This window comes from Cyrtonyx montezumae, unplaced genomic scaffold, assembly GCF_038088225.1.
Source record: "Cyrtonyx montezumae isolate F1298 unplaced genomic scaffold, pur_monq_1.0 scaffold_0, whole genome shotgun sequence".
Taxonomy (NCBI): Eukaryota; Metazoa; Chordata; class Aves; order Galliformes; family Odontophoridae; genus Cyrtonyx; species Cyrtonyx montezumae.
Window position 1 is genome coordinate 9,669,021 of NW_027071824.1, and position 13,736 is coordinate 9,682,756.

The 13,736-nt window shown below is 44.0% G+C and overlaps 1 protein-coding gene across 1 annotated transcript; it reads right to left on the reverse strand.

Moving 5' to 3' along the window:
• Positions 1 to 454: 454 nt before the first annotated feature.
• On the reverse strand, positions 455 to 8,649 carry PRPH2 (peripherin 2). Its single transcript, XM_065736196.1, has 3 exons — positions 8,069 to 8,649; positions 5,817 to 6,063; positions 455 to 1,369 (listed from the first exon to the last, which is right to left on the reverse strand). The coding sequence occupies exons 1-3, from the start codon at positions 8,647 to 8,649 to the stop codon at positions 1,133 to 1,135; spliced, it is 1,065 nt and encodes a 354-aa protein (XP_065592268.1). The 3' UTR covers positions 455 to 1,132.
• Positions 8,650 to 13,736: the final 5,087 nt, after the last annotated feature.

The following is a 13,736-nucleotide window of genomic DNA, read 5'->3' on the forward strand; positions in this document are numbered from 1 at the left end:
TGAAGGGCATTTGCTCACTGATGAAGAAAAAGAAATGTGGCAAAGTTTGCAAGCCAGGGACAGCTTTAAACTTACATTTGCTTGGCCTCAAAGTTTGAGACTTGATGTACTTACCAATGAATGGTATTCATTTGCTAGGATGCTGGAAAACATTTAAAATGTCTGTTCTACACATCCTCTTTTTTTTTCTTTTTTTTCTTTTTTTTTTTCCTTTTAAATTTTACAGTTAAAAGTAGTTGGGATTGAATGCCGTGGAGAAAGCTATGAGATCATATATTTACAAACATCCAGAATAGCCATGAATGGCACATGCTCACAGCATTTATTACACCCACTGCAAGAGGAATTTGCTATACTTCTGCTCGTTTGAGTACGAGGGGAAGCATTAAGTCTACAATGCATTCATTCAGGACATACTGACTGAAAAAAAAATAACCAAGAACAAAACCCATAGCTCTTACCTTGGTGATGTTTTCATGCCTGCTCTGTTCTTTAAGTTACAATTTTTACTTAGTACTTAAATTCTCAGAATAACTTTTGTTTTATTCTATTAAGTACATCTTAAGAATACAGCAGAAAATACCATTGCTTAGCACATCAACAAAAAGAACACATTATATGAGAGGTTTGTCAAAACACTAAGTTATATACAGCTCTGGAAATTTTTCCTCCTTCGACTTTTAACACGTTAACTCTCCAGAAAATCAAGAAATTTGTCTTTAGAAGTTAACATCCAGTAAGTATGATAATGAGCCAACTTGAGAAAAGATACTAACATTTCAAATTCCACTTTTAATTTCAAAAGAAGATGGAATGGATCAGTGTGATGCCAAGTTATTATGATTTCTTTTTAATGCTAGCAGTCCCTGGCAAGGGAACACATAAGTACTGAAAGTCCTATAGTGGGATCACCCAGAAGTGATGAATAGGTGTACTCACTGTGTGGATAAATGCATTATCCCAAGGTGCTCTATACTGTTTCCTTCCATATATACGCATAATAATAATAATAAAAAAGAGCATGTATAGAAACGTGTATTCTGATGGTGGATACATAGCTTTTAAAAAGTAGGTATTCACAATCCTCAGTTTTTTCATTCCTCTTTGATCAGAGTTCACATCATTTAGAAGCTCAACTGACTGTTGTGATGGCTGGAGTCTTCCCAGCTTCTTCTCCTTCAGCCCCTTCGGCACCTGCTTCCACCTGATTGAACTTACCAATCTTTTTCAAGCTCTCCAGTGCAGACTTCAGAGTGTCTTTCAGGCTGTTCTCTAGAATCCACCCTTCACTTTCACACTCAGGGTCTTCAGGATTTGTGATGCTTTCCAGAGAGGTGTGCAAAAGACGCAAGCCAACCATCACAGACATCTGCGCCATGCAATGGAAAAGACAGAGACAGTCAGGAAAAGCTTCCTATCCTTGTTTGTGTCTTTGCTGACCTCTGCTATCAGCAAAACAGTGCTCACCCTGCTAAAGCTGCCAGTTCCCTAACACTATTGAGAGCAATCTGACTTCCAGCCGTGTGGTGCTTGTGAGGAAAAGTGAGAAATACTGCTGTGAAATCCGGGAGATATGGAAAGAAAGTGCCAGAAAGAGCCAGCTTGATGAAGTGGTCGAGAAAGTGGTCAGGATGCAGCAACATCCTTTGAGGTAAAGATGGAGACAGAGAAAACCTGCAAACTGTGTCAGGTAGTCAGCGTGGGATTCTGAGCCACAATATGGCTAATTGTAAAATTCCCATCTGACTCCTTTAAAACACCAAACTGGTCAAGCCTGTGCTTTTGCTGGACTATTCCTTAACCTCCTTATCCTGGTTGTCCTGTCTGTGTATGATCAGAGTCTCCAAACTCTTGGAAGACAAAAGCGAGCATTGGTTGCACTCAGCATTTTCAGATGTTCGTTTTTCTACCTTCATTCAAGGCCATAAAGGGAAAGACTTTGGTCAAGCATAAAAACTTCATCAAATACTTCAGTATCCAAAAGCAACTTCTCATCCTGATTAGGATGGGAATTCATAGGAATGCAACCTCCTTGATTCTCAAAAAAGGTTCTCATAGCTCTAAATCTGGAGACAGTCCTGCTTCATTCTGAATCGACCTAATACTACAGTGGTGTACTGAATCAATTGAAATCAATTGAAGCGCTCTTCTATGAAGGTCACAGGAAGTGACAAATCACATCATACTAGTTGTAGGATTTTAAGTGTCTAGCATCTTCCTTTCACTCCAAGCCCCACTTTTCCTGCTGTCAGTCATGGGACTAATATCTTTCATATTGATGGTTGTTGCAGGTAAAGATTAATATATCAATAGGGCTGGACCTAAAAGGTGGTTTCCATGTTGTTCTCTACCTGTACCTCCTCACTGTGAGTCACCAGTAGTTTTCTCTTGTGACTGACTTACTAAGTCCCACTACTTGGCAGTATAATTAATCATATTCTCAGGCTTCCTGGAGAGAAATTAGTCACTAAATATGGTCCTGCTTTAAAAAGGAAACTGCTTAAACTGAAGGGACAGCAGACCCGCCTTCAGATGAGATTCTACGACATTTTCTTTCAGTTTAAGACTTCCTTCTCTTAAAAGTCATACTCAGAAAGACTTTGAGTCCCCAGGCTTAAGAGGCTTGCTAAAAGCAGGCCTAAGTGCTTCAGCTTTTGTCACCTCTGATCCAAGCCTGCTTCAGCTTTGTAGAGATACTTTGAATTGGCCTAAGTTTATAGAAACACTTTAAGGGACCATGACAGGCTTGAGAAATGGACAGACGGGAACCTCAGCATGTTTGAAGTTCTACAAGTGTGAAGTCCTGAACTTGGGAAGGAACAACCCCAGGCACCAGTGCAGGCCGGCAACCTGCTGTTTGGAAAGCAGCTCTGTAGAAAAAGACTCTGGGGTCCTGCTGGACACGGAGTTGAACATCAGTCAGCAATGTGCCCTTGTGGCAAGGGAGGCTAAATGTATCATGGGCTGCCTTAGGCAAAGTGTTGTCAGTGTGTCGATGGAAGTGATTCTTTCCCTCTCCTCAGCACTGGTAGGGCCTCTCCTGGAGGTCTGGATCCAGTTCTAGGCTCCCCAGTACAGGAGAGATATGGACACACTGCAGAGAGTCCAACATAGGGCCATGAAGATGACTGAGGGACTGGAGTACTTCTCCAGTGAGGAAGGGCTGGGAGACCTGGGCCTGCTCAGAAGAGAAGGCTCAGCAGAATCTTAGCCATGTACATAAATGCCTGAAGGGAGGGAGGATGCAAAGATAAAGCCAGGCTCTTTTTACTGTTGCTCAGTGACAGGACAAGTGGCAACAGGCACAAAATGAAACACCGGAGGTTCCATCCTAACAACAGGAAAAGCTACTTTAGTATGAAGGTGACTAAGCATGGGCACAGGCTTCCCAGAGAGGCTGTGGAGTCTCACTGTTTGGAGATTTTCAGAAGCCACCTGGGCAAGGTTATGGTCAACCTGCTCTAGGGGGCCCTGCTTGAACAGGGGGCTTGGAACAGATGTCCTCCAGAGGTCCCTGATAACCCCAGTCAGTTTGTAATGCCCTGAGTTGTAGCATAATCACAATTCAGAAGAGAAGGGCTGGGCATCCCAAAGCTAGCCCAGTTTTGCAGTGTGATGAATTACCCTGGCCAATGGACAAACTGTCTGGAGAACCAGCATTCCCATCCTTGCTTTTGAAATGCGCTCTTCAAACCCCGAGTCTCCTCTTTATGGCTGAAGAGGTCCCTAAGATGGCTGAGCTTGCTCTGCTTGACCTTCTGTAGCCAAGCCCATCTGTTTGCCAGGTTTTAGCCTGAGGCGGCTTAGCCGGGGCACAGTGTGATCTTTTTTTGTCACCCTCATGACTGACCATCACTCCAGGGACGCCTACAGCTTTGCAAGTAAAAGCAGCATGTGGATAATTATACATTTCCAGAAAATATGTCAGGCTGCATTTTTTTTTTTCAAATAAGAATCTTAATACTTCACAATAGGTTTATACAGAAACTTGAGATCCAAGCAGCCTGCCCAGTGGTGCCCTGAGGACGTCTCTCTGGGGCCCTGCCCCACTTCCCACCCCTTGTTTCCCCCGGCCCCACTGGCAGGGTCCCTGAGGTCTGCTCCCTCTGTGTCACACCCTCATGAGGCTGAAGCCCAGCCTTTGCCAGGAGCCCTGGGCCTCTGCTGCACCACAACTCAGCATGAAACCATTTCTGACCCTGACTGCAATTTAGAGAAATCGTGTTCCAAGGAAGGGTAAATTGGTGTCTGCTCCCTGCTCTGCTTCCTTCATTCAAAGTTCCCCTAAACAGCAGAGGAAGTTTGAGACCTAGATCTGGACCTGTTACTGTGGAAAATCAAGCAAGCCATAAATATCCAGAAGGACAATTAATAGAACCTAGGCTTGTGAGTCCTGGTGAGAGTTCCTTAAAGCTTTGCCTGGAGAGATTTCTGATGACCTGAAAAAAAATATCTCACCTTTCATTTCAAAAAAGATGGAAGAAAAAGATGCTAAGATCATATTTCTCATTACTCCACAGGTTGAAAACACTGCCAGGGTATAATTCAAAAAGTTAGAAATAAAATGCAGGATTTTCATTGCTGCTATTAACATTATCACCATCACTGCTCTCCCAGAAGGCAGTGTTACAGCCTCCTGCTCATTATTTTTTCACAAAAGTTTTGTCCATTTCAACCCCTGAGTTTTGGATCTCTTGATTTTCATGTACAGCTGAGCTACCCTTTCCTGAAGGACACAGCCTTGGTGTCTGCACTGAGACACATGCTGCAGCCTTCTCTCTGCTTTCTGACTGGAGTAACGGTGCTACAGGTAGATAGGACATTTCTCAGACACACAGAGTGCTTGTTCCTACAACAACAAAACAATGGTTTTCTTCTCCCTCACAGGATGTTAGGATAGCTGTTTGCTTGGAAGGGTGTAGACCAACTCTTGCATCACAATGCTGTGCTTCTTTGTTCATTTGCACTCATGTACATTTTGAAAAAGCCAGCCCAGTCCTTCCAGACAGGAGATGTCATTGGGCAGCAGCCATTCCCAGCAGCCTGCGTGACCTGCACCTTTCCCTTCCCTTCTACTCCCAGCACTCACATGCCTGCTCTCGTGCCCCTTCCAGCCCACACACCATTCACATTAGCTCTGATTGAACACCACAGTGGGAAAACTGGCTGCCTCCGAAGGTCAGAGGGACGTGTTCTTCTCACATGAAATGAACAGTATTTTAGCAACAGAGCTGCACTTCAGGTGATGATGCCCATGTCAGCACCGGTTTCCACACACACAGAGGTTCCTGATAGCAGGCTAAAACAAAACTAATCTGCCTGCTTTGCCTTAACTCCACCTTGTGACCAAAAACGTTGAGAAAGCTGATGGAGAACCTTAAAGCGAATGCTGATCTGAATCTGGACACTGCACAAGGCTCCAGGTTTTATTTTTATCACCACATAAAAACCTTAATTCTGCTTAATGCCCCACAACTTTCTACCACCTCTCTCTGGTACGCTACTCTGAGCACTTTCTATTACCCACTGGAGGTGACACAGGTAAAAATAATGCACCCAGAGAGCTGAGTTCTCACATTCCCCATCCAGTGCTCTGCATCAGGCACAAAGCCAGTCTGCTTGTTCCCCTGGTTGTGGGGACGCTCAAGGCCCTGATGGGATTTGCTTTGGAGGGAAATCTGTAATCTCAGCCCTCCCTGGGCTTCCCATCTCAGGCCTGGGACCTTCTGTCATTTCCTGGCCATAGAGTGGTGGTGGATTATTGATGTATTTTAAGCAAAATTTTCGGGGTGAGTGTTACCATGCTGACAGATTACCTCAAAAAGCCAGACGAGGAGAACAACAGCACCCATGGAACTCATCATGCTGCTGTAGTAGTGCAGGAGGGCTTCTCGGCAGCCGCGGCCCCAGAGGTTGAGCTCCTCCGTCTGGTAGTCATAGCTGTAGTGAGCTGAGTTGTTGGTGACCTGGTATTGGATGCAGGGCCTTGGGGAGCTGGGATTGCAGCAGCTGAAGGGGACGCCATCAACCAGGTACCGTCCATCCACGTTGCTTTTGATTCGACTACATGCAAGCAAGGGCAGGAGGAAGCATCGATAACACACATGGACACACAAAGATACACCAAAGCGAACTTGAATGAGAAAAGAAAGTAAGGGCAATGAAGATTTTCCACAGCACTTCCTGGATGTGTGATTTCTCCACATCTCTTGCTTACACAGCAGCATTCCCCTCAGGTGGTTTTCATCAAGGCTACAATGACTCTATATTTACTCTCTGGTACAGACACAAGCCCTCTTAGGTAGCTTCTTCAAAGAATTCAATTTTTAAGAAAACTAGAGAGAAATTTTATGAAAGGCATTCAGAAAAAGAGTGATCACAGCATAGATAGGGTGGAAAGACCACTGGAGGTGACCATGGAAAAGGACCACAACAACCCACCATATCCAGCTAGACCACTGGTCCAGCAAATCTAGTATCTTCTCTGTGTTGTAGCTCCAGGAATGGGGTATTCACTTATTTCTGGCTACAGAAGGTAGCCAGTACTGCAAACATGTAATGTACTTAAGCTACAAGGTGTTGAATTCATGAATTCTTTACAAGAGCTTCCCAACTGCAATTCATTTGAGATCCTGGTTGCTCTTAATAAACAGCCACTTAGTCCGGTGCCTTATTGAGCTGCTTAGACGTGAGATGTTCAGACTGTGAGTAGTTCCACCAAGACTACAGGAGAAAACTATAAGAGCACTGCAACTCTAATAAATATCATTTCACTGAGAAAATGGTACAGAATGAATGGAGAACCCCAGCGACCTAGAAAGGTGAAAAAGATCTGAGAGTCACTTGTAGCTTTTAATATGAATATTTTAAAGTTGTATTATAGAGAGAGATGATGGCAAAAGCCCGGTAAGGCAAAATTCCACTTTGCAGTCATGACCTAAATACATATAAATGCCAAATGCAGCTCAGACTTTTTCTCTAGATGTAAAGCATTCTTTGAGTTGGGTTTAATTCCCATTGATGTGTGAGTGCTCCACCAGTTTCAGAGAGATTGGATCAGGCCTTTACTCTATGAACAATATAAAAATTGCTTTGTAGGAGATAGACTTCCCTGGAAATAAGGAGAACTTTGTTACTGACCTGAAAGGGGCCAGAACACCCCACCAGGAACATGAGCAGAGATTGTGCCCACCATGTAGTTCAAACCCTGAGTTCCCTCATTAACAACCACTCGTAGACTGATTTTTAATGCTCTATTTCCTTTTTCTGCAGTGCAAAGAAATTGCCCTGACTCTCAGTCCCAAATAAGACACCACTTATTAAGGGTGGTGTAACCTCGTTTTTCCTCTGTGCTTTGCCCTTCCACTGCTGTTGGATTAAGATACAGCTCTCAAATCTCCACATAATGCTGGCAAGGTGAACTTATTACACTTTTAAGAAGTTATTTATACCCATGGATATACCTTCTCAATGCAAATATTCCTTTATTAAACAGTGAATGTATCTGTTCTAACCCTGCAGTGTGACAGGTTAACCCTGGAAGTTTTCACTATATTGTCCTGGTTGAGAAATGTAAAAGTAAGCAGACTACTGAGCTAGGCAAAGCAATATGCAGAGGCACACAAATGAAACTGCATTTACACAGTCAAGTGGGGATCCCATGAGGTACAAAAAGCTTTTTTCAAGATTACTTGAGACATTTTGAACACACGCGGAATATCTCAAAAGCAGAAGGTGCCTCTGTGTAACCACACGGATTTCTCCTTTTCATACAGTGGGGTTCTGCTACTTTACTGTTAGTCACACACTTGATTTTTGGAATAGGCTCAACGTAATGAATTATAAAGATGTAAAAGATATGAAAGAATATACGTTAGAGGAATTTGGCAGGTGAGAAAGCAATCTAGCAGAACATTTGACATCCCTATTAAAGCAAGGGCAGATAGAAAAAAGAAAAGCATTTTATACAAAAAAATATCCAGTCAACTTCATTTGGGTGCATGTTTCTGTAGCGTAACACTGACCAAATAATGATGCTATGCAATACAAGCCACACTAAATCACTTACTCTTTCACTTCCTTGGAGCTGAAGTCCAGGTATCTGTTGCTGATCCACTGAATTTCAAACCAGTCTTTGAAGCCATTGTTCCCACAGCATTTGAACTCAATTTGGAGCATGTCGATTGTCTTCTTCATGAAGCACCTTCCAGGGGTGTCTGTGTCCCGGTAGAACTTCATGCTGTTCTTCAGCCCCTGAGCCAGCGTGCTCTCCAGGGAGCCCCGCATGAGAAAGCAAATCAGAGCGACAAAGAAGATGAGTATATTGAAGAAGAAACATAGTGCCAGATAAGGTTTCAGCAAAGGCTTCCACTTGGCAAATTTAGCGGGATCCAGAGAATCGTAACAAATTTTGCCGGCAAAACCATTGAAGGCGCAGGATAATATACCCATCAATATCAAAGAATTGGGCACAAAATGGCTTTCAGAATTGTCCATCACTTCGCTTCGCTTCCGGAGCTCAATTTTGAGGAACAACCCCATGCTAAAAACAATGATTCCAGCAAACACTGAAAACCAGTTCATGAGCCATAGTCCCTGGGCTAGTTTTACCCGTTTCTTCTGGTTGAATTTGACTTTCAGCAGTGCCATCGTCGCAATACGTGAGATGCTGAAAGGTTTTGCAGCCTGAACCCCTCTTCTCCGTGTAAGCGATTCGAGAAAGAACCATTCAGGCGTTTAGAAAAGCTCCGGCTGACACGGCCCGAAGTGAAGTGCTGCACGGTCCTTCCATCTTGAGCTCCCCACGCTTGGGTTCACGCAAGTAGATATTCAAAGGTCCAAATTCACAAATTCACATTAGTAAGAATAATGGGCAATTAGCACCTACAACTATTTCTGGTGGTTCCTTCCAAGCAAAGGAGAGACAGTCTCAAGGTTTCGAATGATTTGATCTGGATCTGCAAGACGTCATTCTAATACCTTTAATCATTTGATCCAATTTGGAGAGATGTCTGTCAACAGATGAGTGGAAATAATCCCTCATTTTACTGTTTAGTAGATTTGGACTTTCTTATGATAGGCAGCTTGGCAGAATGTGGAAACCCAGCGACACAAAAAGATCTTTGTTACTCACAGAATATGGATACTTTGAGGAAAAGGAAAGAGTGTGGAGATAAAAGCAGCTGCTTGAATGCATAAATGCAGTTTCTCTGTGTGACCCCAATTTATTCATACCAACACCTTTCCAGTCCCCAGCCTCCCCTGTTTACCCGAGATGACATCCCGTGGCTTATGCGTTCTGAAAGCAGCTAAGCATGTCATTTACAGTGACCTAAAAAACCCACACCTGGCATTTTCTATTTACTTTCAAGCTCTGTACTATCTCCAGGCTTTGATGAGAGAGAAGACGAAAGGAAAAGTTAAGAGAAACTCAATAAATAACCCTACACCCTACTTGGAAAAGCTTTGCAGCAGGAAAAAATGGACACAAGCGAGGCAAAGCCTGGCCCTGTTAGGCTGGAGGCAGGGCAGGTGGGCAAGGGTGTGGATGCTGGGGCAGAGAGGGTGAAGGGGCAGCCCCGGGGGGCACCTGCTGCCAGCACAGGGTCTGCTTGGGAAGAAGGGGTGCAGAAGAGTGCAATGCTCCAAAAAAAGCACTTTTGTAGCATGCAGTTACGTTTGACCATGTGTGCTACTTGGTTGCTGTCTCAGATCCTGGGATACCGGAGATTGCTCGAGTGGTGATGAAGAATACAAAGCTGCAGATTTTTCTGATGTTCCTCCCCATGTGGATGGGAGAGCAGCTGGTAACAGGGGTTTTCCTAGAGCACGCTGTTTGCATCGCCACTGCCCTTGCGGGCAAGGGGTGAGCATGCCAGAGGGATGGAGGAAGGAAAATGCCCATTGGGGCTGTTCTCTACTTGCTGTGAGGAGGGCTGTTTCTTGGGAAAGCCTGTTAAGCACTTCCGTGCAGTAAGCTGTAGCTCTGAAATAACATCTCTCCTGGCTTCTTGGCATCAGCCTCTTCTTCTGAGTGACTAGCAATAAGACAAGAGGAAACAGTTAAAGTTCTGCTTTAAGTTGTTCCCTAGTATTCAGGTTGAATACTAGGAAAAGTTTCTTCTCACAAACAGTGGTTGGGCACTGGCACAGGCTGCCCAGGAGGTGGTGGAGTCACCGTCCCTGGAGGCATTCAAGAAACATGGAGATGTGGTACTTGGGGACATGGTTTAGTGGGCAATATCGGTGGTAGGTGGATGGTTGGACTAGATGATCTTAGTAATCTTCTCCAACCTAAGTAGTCCTTTCCCATACCTACGCAGTGCACGCTACTACATTTCACTGACTTCAGGGCTCAGGCGAGAAATACAAGGTTGCCTGGAGGCTGCATTTGTCTGATAGCCAGAGGTCAATCCAACATAAATGAAACTGATTTTTTTCCCCTTCATATCATTGCTGACAAAGTAAAGCCATAGTAAGTGAAAAGGAATTTTATATCAGGTCTGTGAATCACGGGGATACATGGTGAAATACGTTCTGCAGTGCAATTAATAAGGTGAGAAACAGTAAACCTGCTCTCGGCAGCTGTAAGCCTGGTGTCACTATGGCTACTCAGAAGTTTTCAGTATTCAGCAGCATAGATAGAGCCAAACACCTGCTGCCTTCATAATTTAACATTCAGGTGCCCCCAGTAAATCTGATTTAATTCAATTTTATATACTGTGGTGCTTCCTATTAATTCAGGAACAGGAGTAGTGAAATAGAACATGTAGTATGTGTTTCAAGACTCATTGGTATCTCCCAATTTACTGTCTTAGCCCTCTCCATACATGCAGGCAACAGGAGAAATTTAACAAGCCACTCCCAAATCGTTAATGCTTTCTGGGAGATGTTCCCTGACTCACCTGATGCTCAGGACCTCTATGGCTTCAGGTGATTCCTTTAAGGTTATCACAGGGAGTTATCAAAACAGCAAGGAGTAGGAAATGTGCTGTTTATTTAAGTAGTTCCAAGAGTTCAGTACCAACTAGGGACTCAGGGTATTTAAAGCAACTCACTGCGCTTACAAGTTTTAGAAGGGATTGTTAGTAGTAAGTAATGTGCTTTGGTTCCTTCAGAAAATGAAGCTGACGTGTAAGAAGTGGGGAGATGATGATTTCAGCTCATCCCGGACAGAGGTAACAGACACTTGGGTGAGCTTCAGCAACCTGATGAGCTGAGGGCTGGCTCTGGCACAGTAACCTGGGAAAGAGGAATTTTATGGGGGGGACCATTGACAAGTGTTTTGTGGGGTGGGCTGTACAGCAAAGAAAACTATTTCTACCTGCCCTCTGCTCTTCTTGAAAATCTTTATCTCACCTGGGACTGACCTTCAATCGGGTGGATTTCCTGACTCCTGCTTCACCTGCAAAATCTTGAAAATGATCCAGAGCAGACTTAAGCTAATTGCACAAGGATGTACAGCTAATGGTCTCCTCAGAGGCTGCATATCAAACTGAAGTGTATAATTCATACGCAGTTCTAGAGGGGAAAAAAATGTTAGAATAAAATGATCAAATGATTATCCACCTGCTAGGAATTTCCACAAAAGCAGTCAAATTCAAAATGTCATTACAAATTTTCGATTGCTACTGAGAAGTTGTGCTACAGCACAATAGTGATACTTTTGCAAAAAGCTATGCCTGGTAACATTAACCCAGAAAATTACCAGTTAATGTTAGGAGAGAGGAAAACATAGTAATGCAGATTATTAAATCCAGGTATCTGCTATACAGACTGCTGCCTAGGCCTGCGCCTACCATGCTCCTGCCAAACTCCTCGTGAGTAAGGGTGTTAAAAAACAAATTCCCTTTATATGAATGCAATCTGTCCAAATTATAGAAGTGTTTTTATGGTTTTGTTTGTTGTTTTTTGTTTAGAACAAAAACAAAAAGCCTACAGAACTCCTGGCCTAATCAGTTTCTTTCTGGTCTGTGACAGCAAATGTGTGGCTTTCTTGTTTGTTGATTGTCGTTTTTCTTCTTCTCTGTGATGGTGTGACCACAAGGCTGAAGGTGCCTGTTTTAAATGTCATGGGAGGTCCTGTGTGGAGATAAGAAATGTGTTTATGTGCTGTATTGTGTTGGGAAGCATGGTCTGTCCTTGAACCATGAGGTGCTCATTATGAGCATTTACTTGTATTGCTGCGATGCTTAGAGTGTAGGGTTGACTGCTAAAGAATGAGTCATAAGTCAGTGTTTGTACTTGCAGAAACAGGAAAGAAATACATCAGGGATTGGAAGAAGCTCACAGAAGACTCACAGTAGTCACTGCTGGAAAACATCTCAGCAAAACAGATGGAACCTCAAGTCAATCAGATAAATGAGATCAGGTTGTGAATACAAATGCTGTAATTCCACAAGAACCACAGATTCCACAAGAATCACTACCTTGCAGGTAGTGAAACTGGCTTTCCAGTACAATGCAGGCTATAAGCTTTCTTGTATGGATCAGATGGCCCTACCCAAAAAAGAAAACATGCCACAGTCACAAGTAGGGGGAGGGACAGGTGGAAAGGAGGAGGTAAGAGGGGAGAGCTGAGCACCAAAGCGATGATACCCAAGGGAGGGACAGAAATGCACTGGATGCATGCTCAGGATGGGATGTCAGATGTACTGCTGGCCATGCAGGAAACAGCAGCAAAGCCCACAGTTGCTTCCCTGGGGTCAAGCTTTCTCACCATTTGTCTGTGCTATATCCCAAAATATCAACAAAAATGAACACTCAAAGATCTGTGTCATGCTGAAAAATTGTCTTTTTTTCAACTATTTTGTTCATGGACATGTGAGATTTAAAAACCTGAGCAAGGTTGCTGCGGTGAACTAACAAAGTTACTCTTGCATTGCAGATGTCTGGAAGGACAAGCCAACCAAATTGCTTTGCAAGAATGTTTGCTCTTGCAGCTCCCTGGGGAAAATTGTTCCATGCTTCAGTGCTTTGTACTGCTCAGAAACTTTCTACTTTCCTGCCAGTGAGCCCTCTGTTCAGGGTCAATCTACACCTAGCTTTATTGCGTCAATGTTTATTATCGTCATGATGCATTCATAACTGTGGGCCAAGCAGGCACTTGTTTTTCAGCCTCTGAAGCCTAGCAAAAGTAATTTTGTGTGTGGTTCTAAAGAACTCCATTGCTTATTCTGGTGGCAATGAAACACAAACCAGAACTACAGATCTTGAGAAGACATGGCTCAGCCACAAAACCAGCTCTGCTCAACCGAGGGCTGAGCGATGCCTCCTTAACACAACCACTTTTTCCTCACAGGCCTTGGGAGATCCTTGCAAGCCCTAGTAGGTGAGACATTAAGCAATGCTAGCTCCTGTCCTAGGAGAGGCTGCCAGGCAATTTTCTTTGTGTCAGCATTGCTTACTGTACTGAGGGAAGGAGCCGTGTGCCACTCTCGTTCCTGCAAGCTGTGATTAGCAGGGACACAAAGCAGCTCTGACCGGCCTGCACTGGGAATCTCCTTGACCCGGGAGCAAGTTGACAGACTGGCACAGCTCCTGGCAGCTGCTGCCCCAGCAGGGCTTGGCCACACTTCAGGCTTACCTGAGAATTGCAGGAAGTGGTTTTTCTGACCACTTCTTTGGTCGTTGAGGCAAAAGGTAAATGAATAGAATCAGGCTACAAGCACTGCTGATTAGGTCTCAGTCATTCAGTGTTTTGCATCTGCTCAGTGAATAGTTCCAGTGGAGCAGCC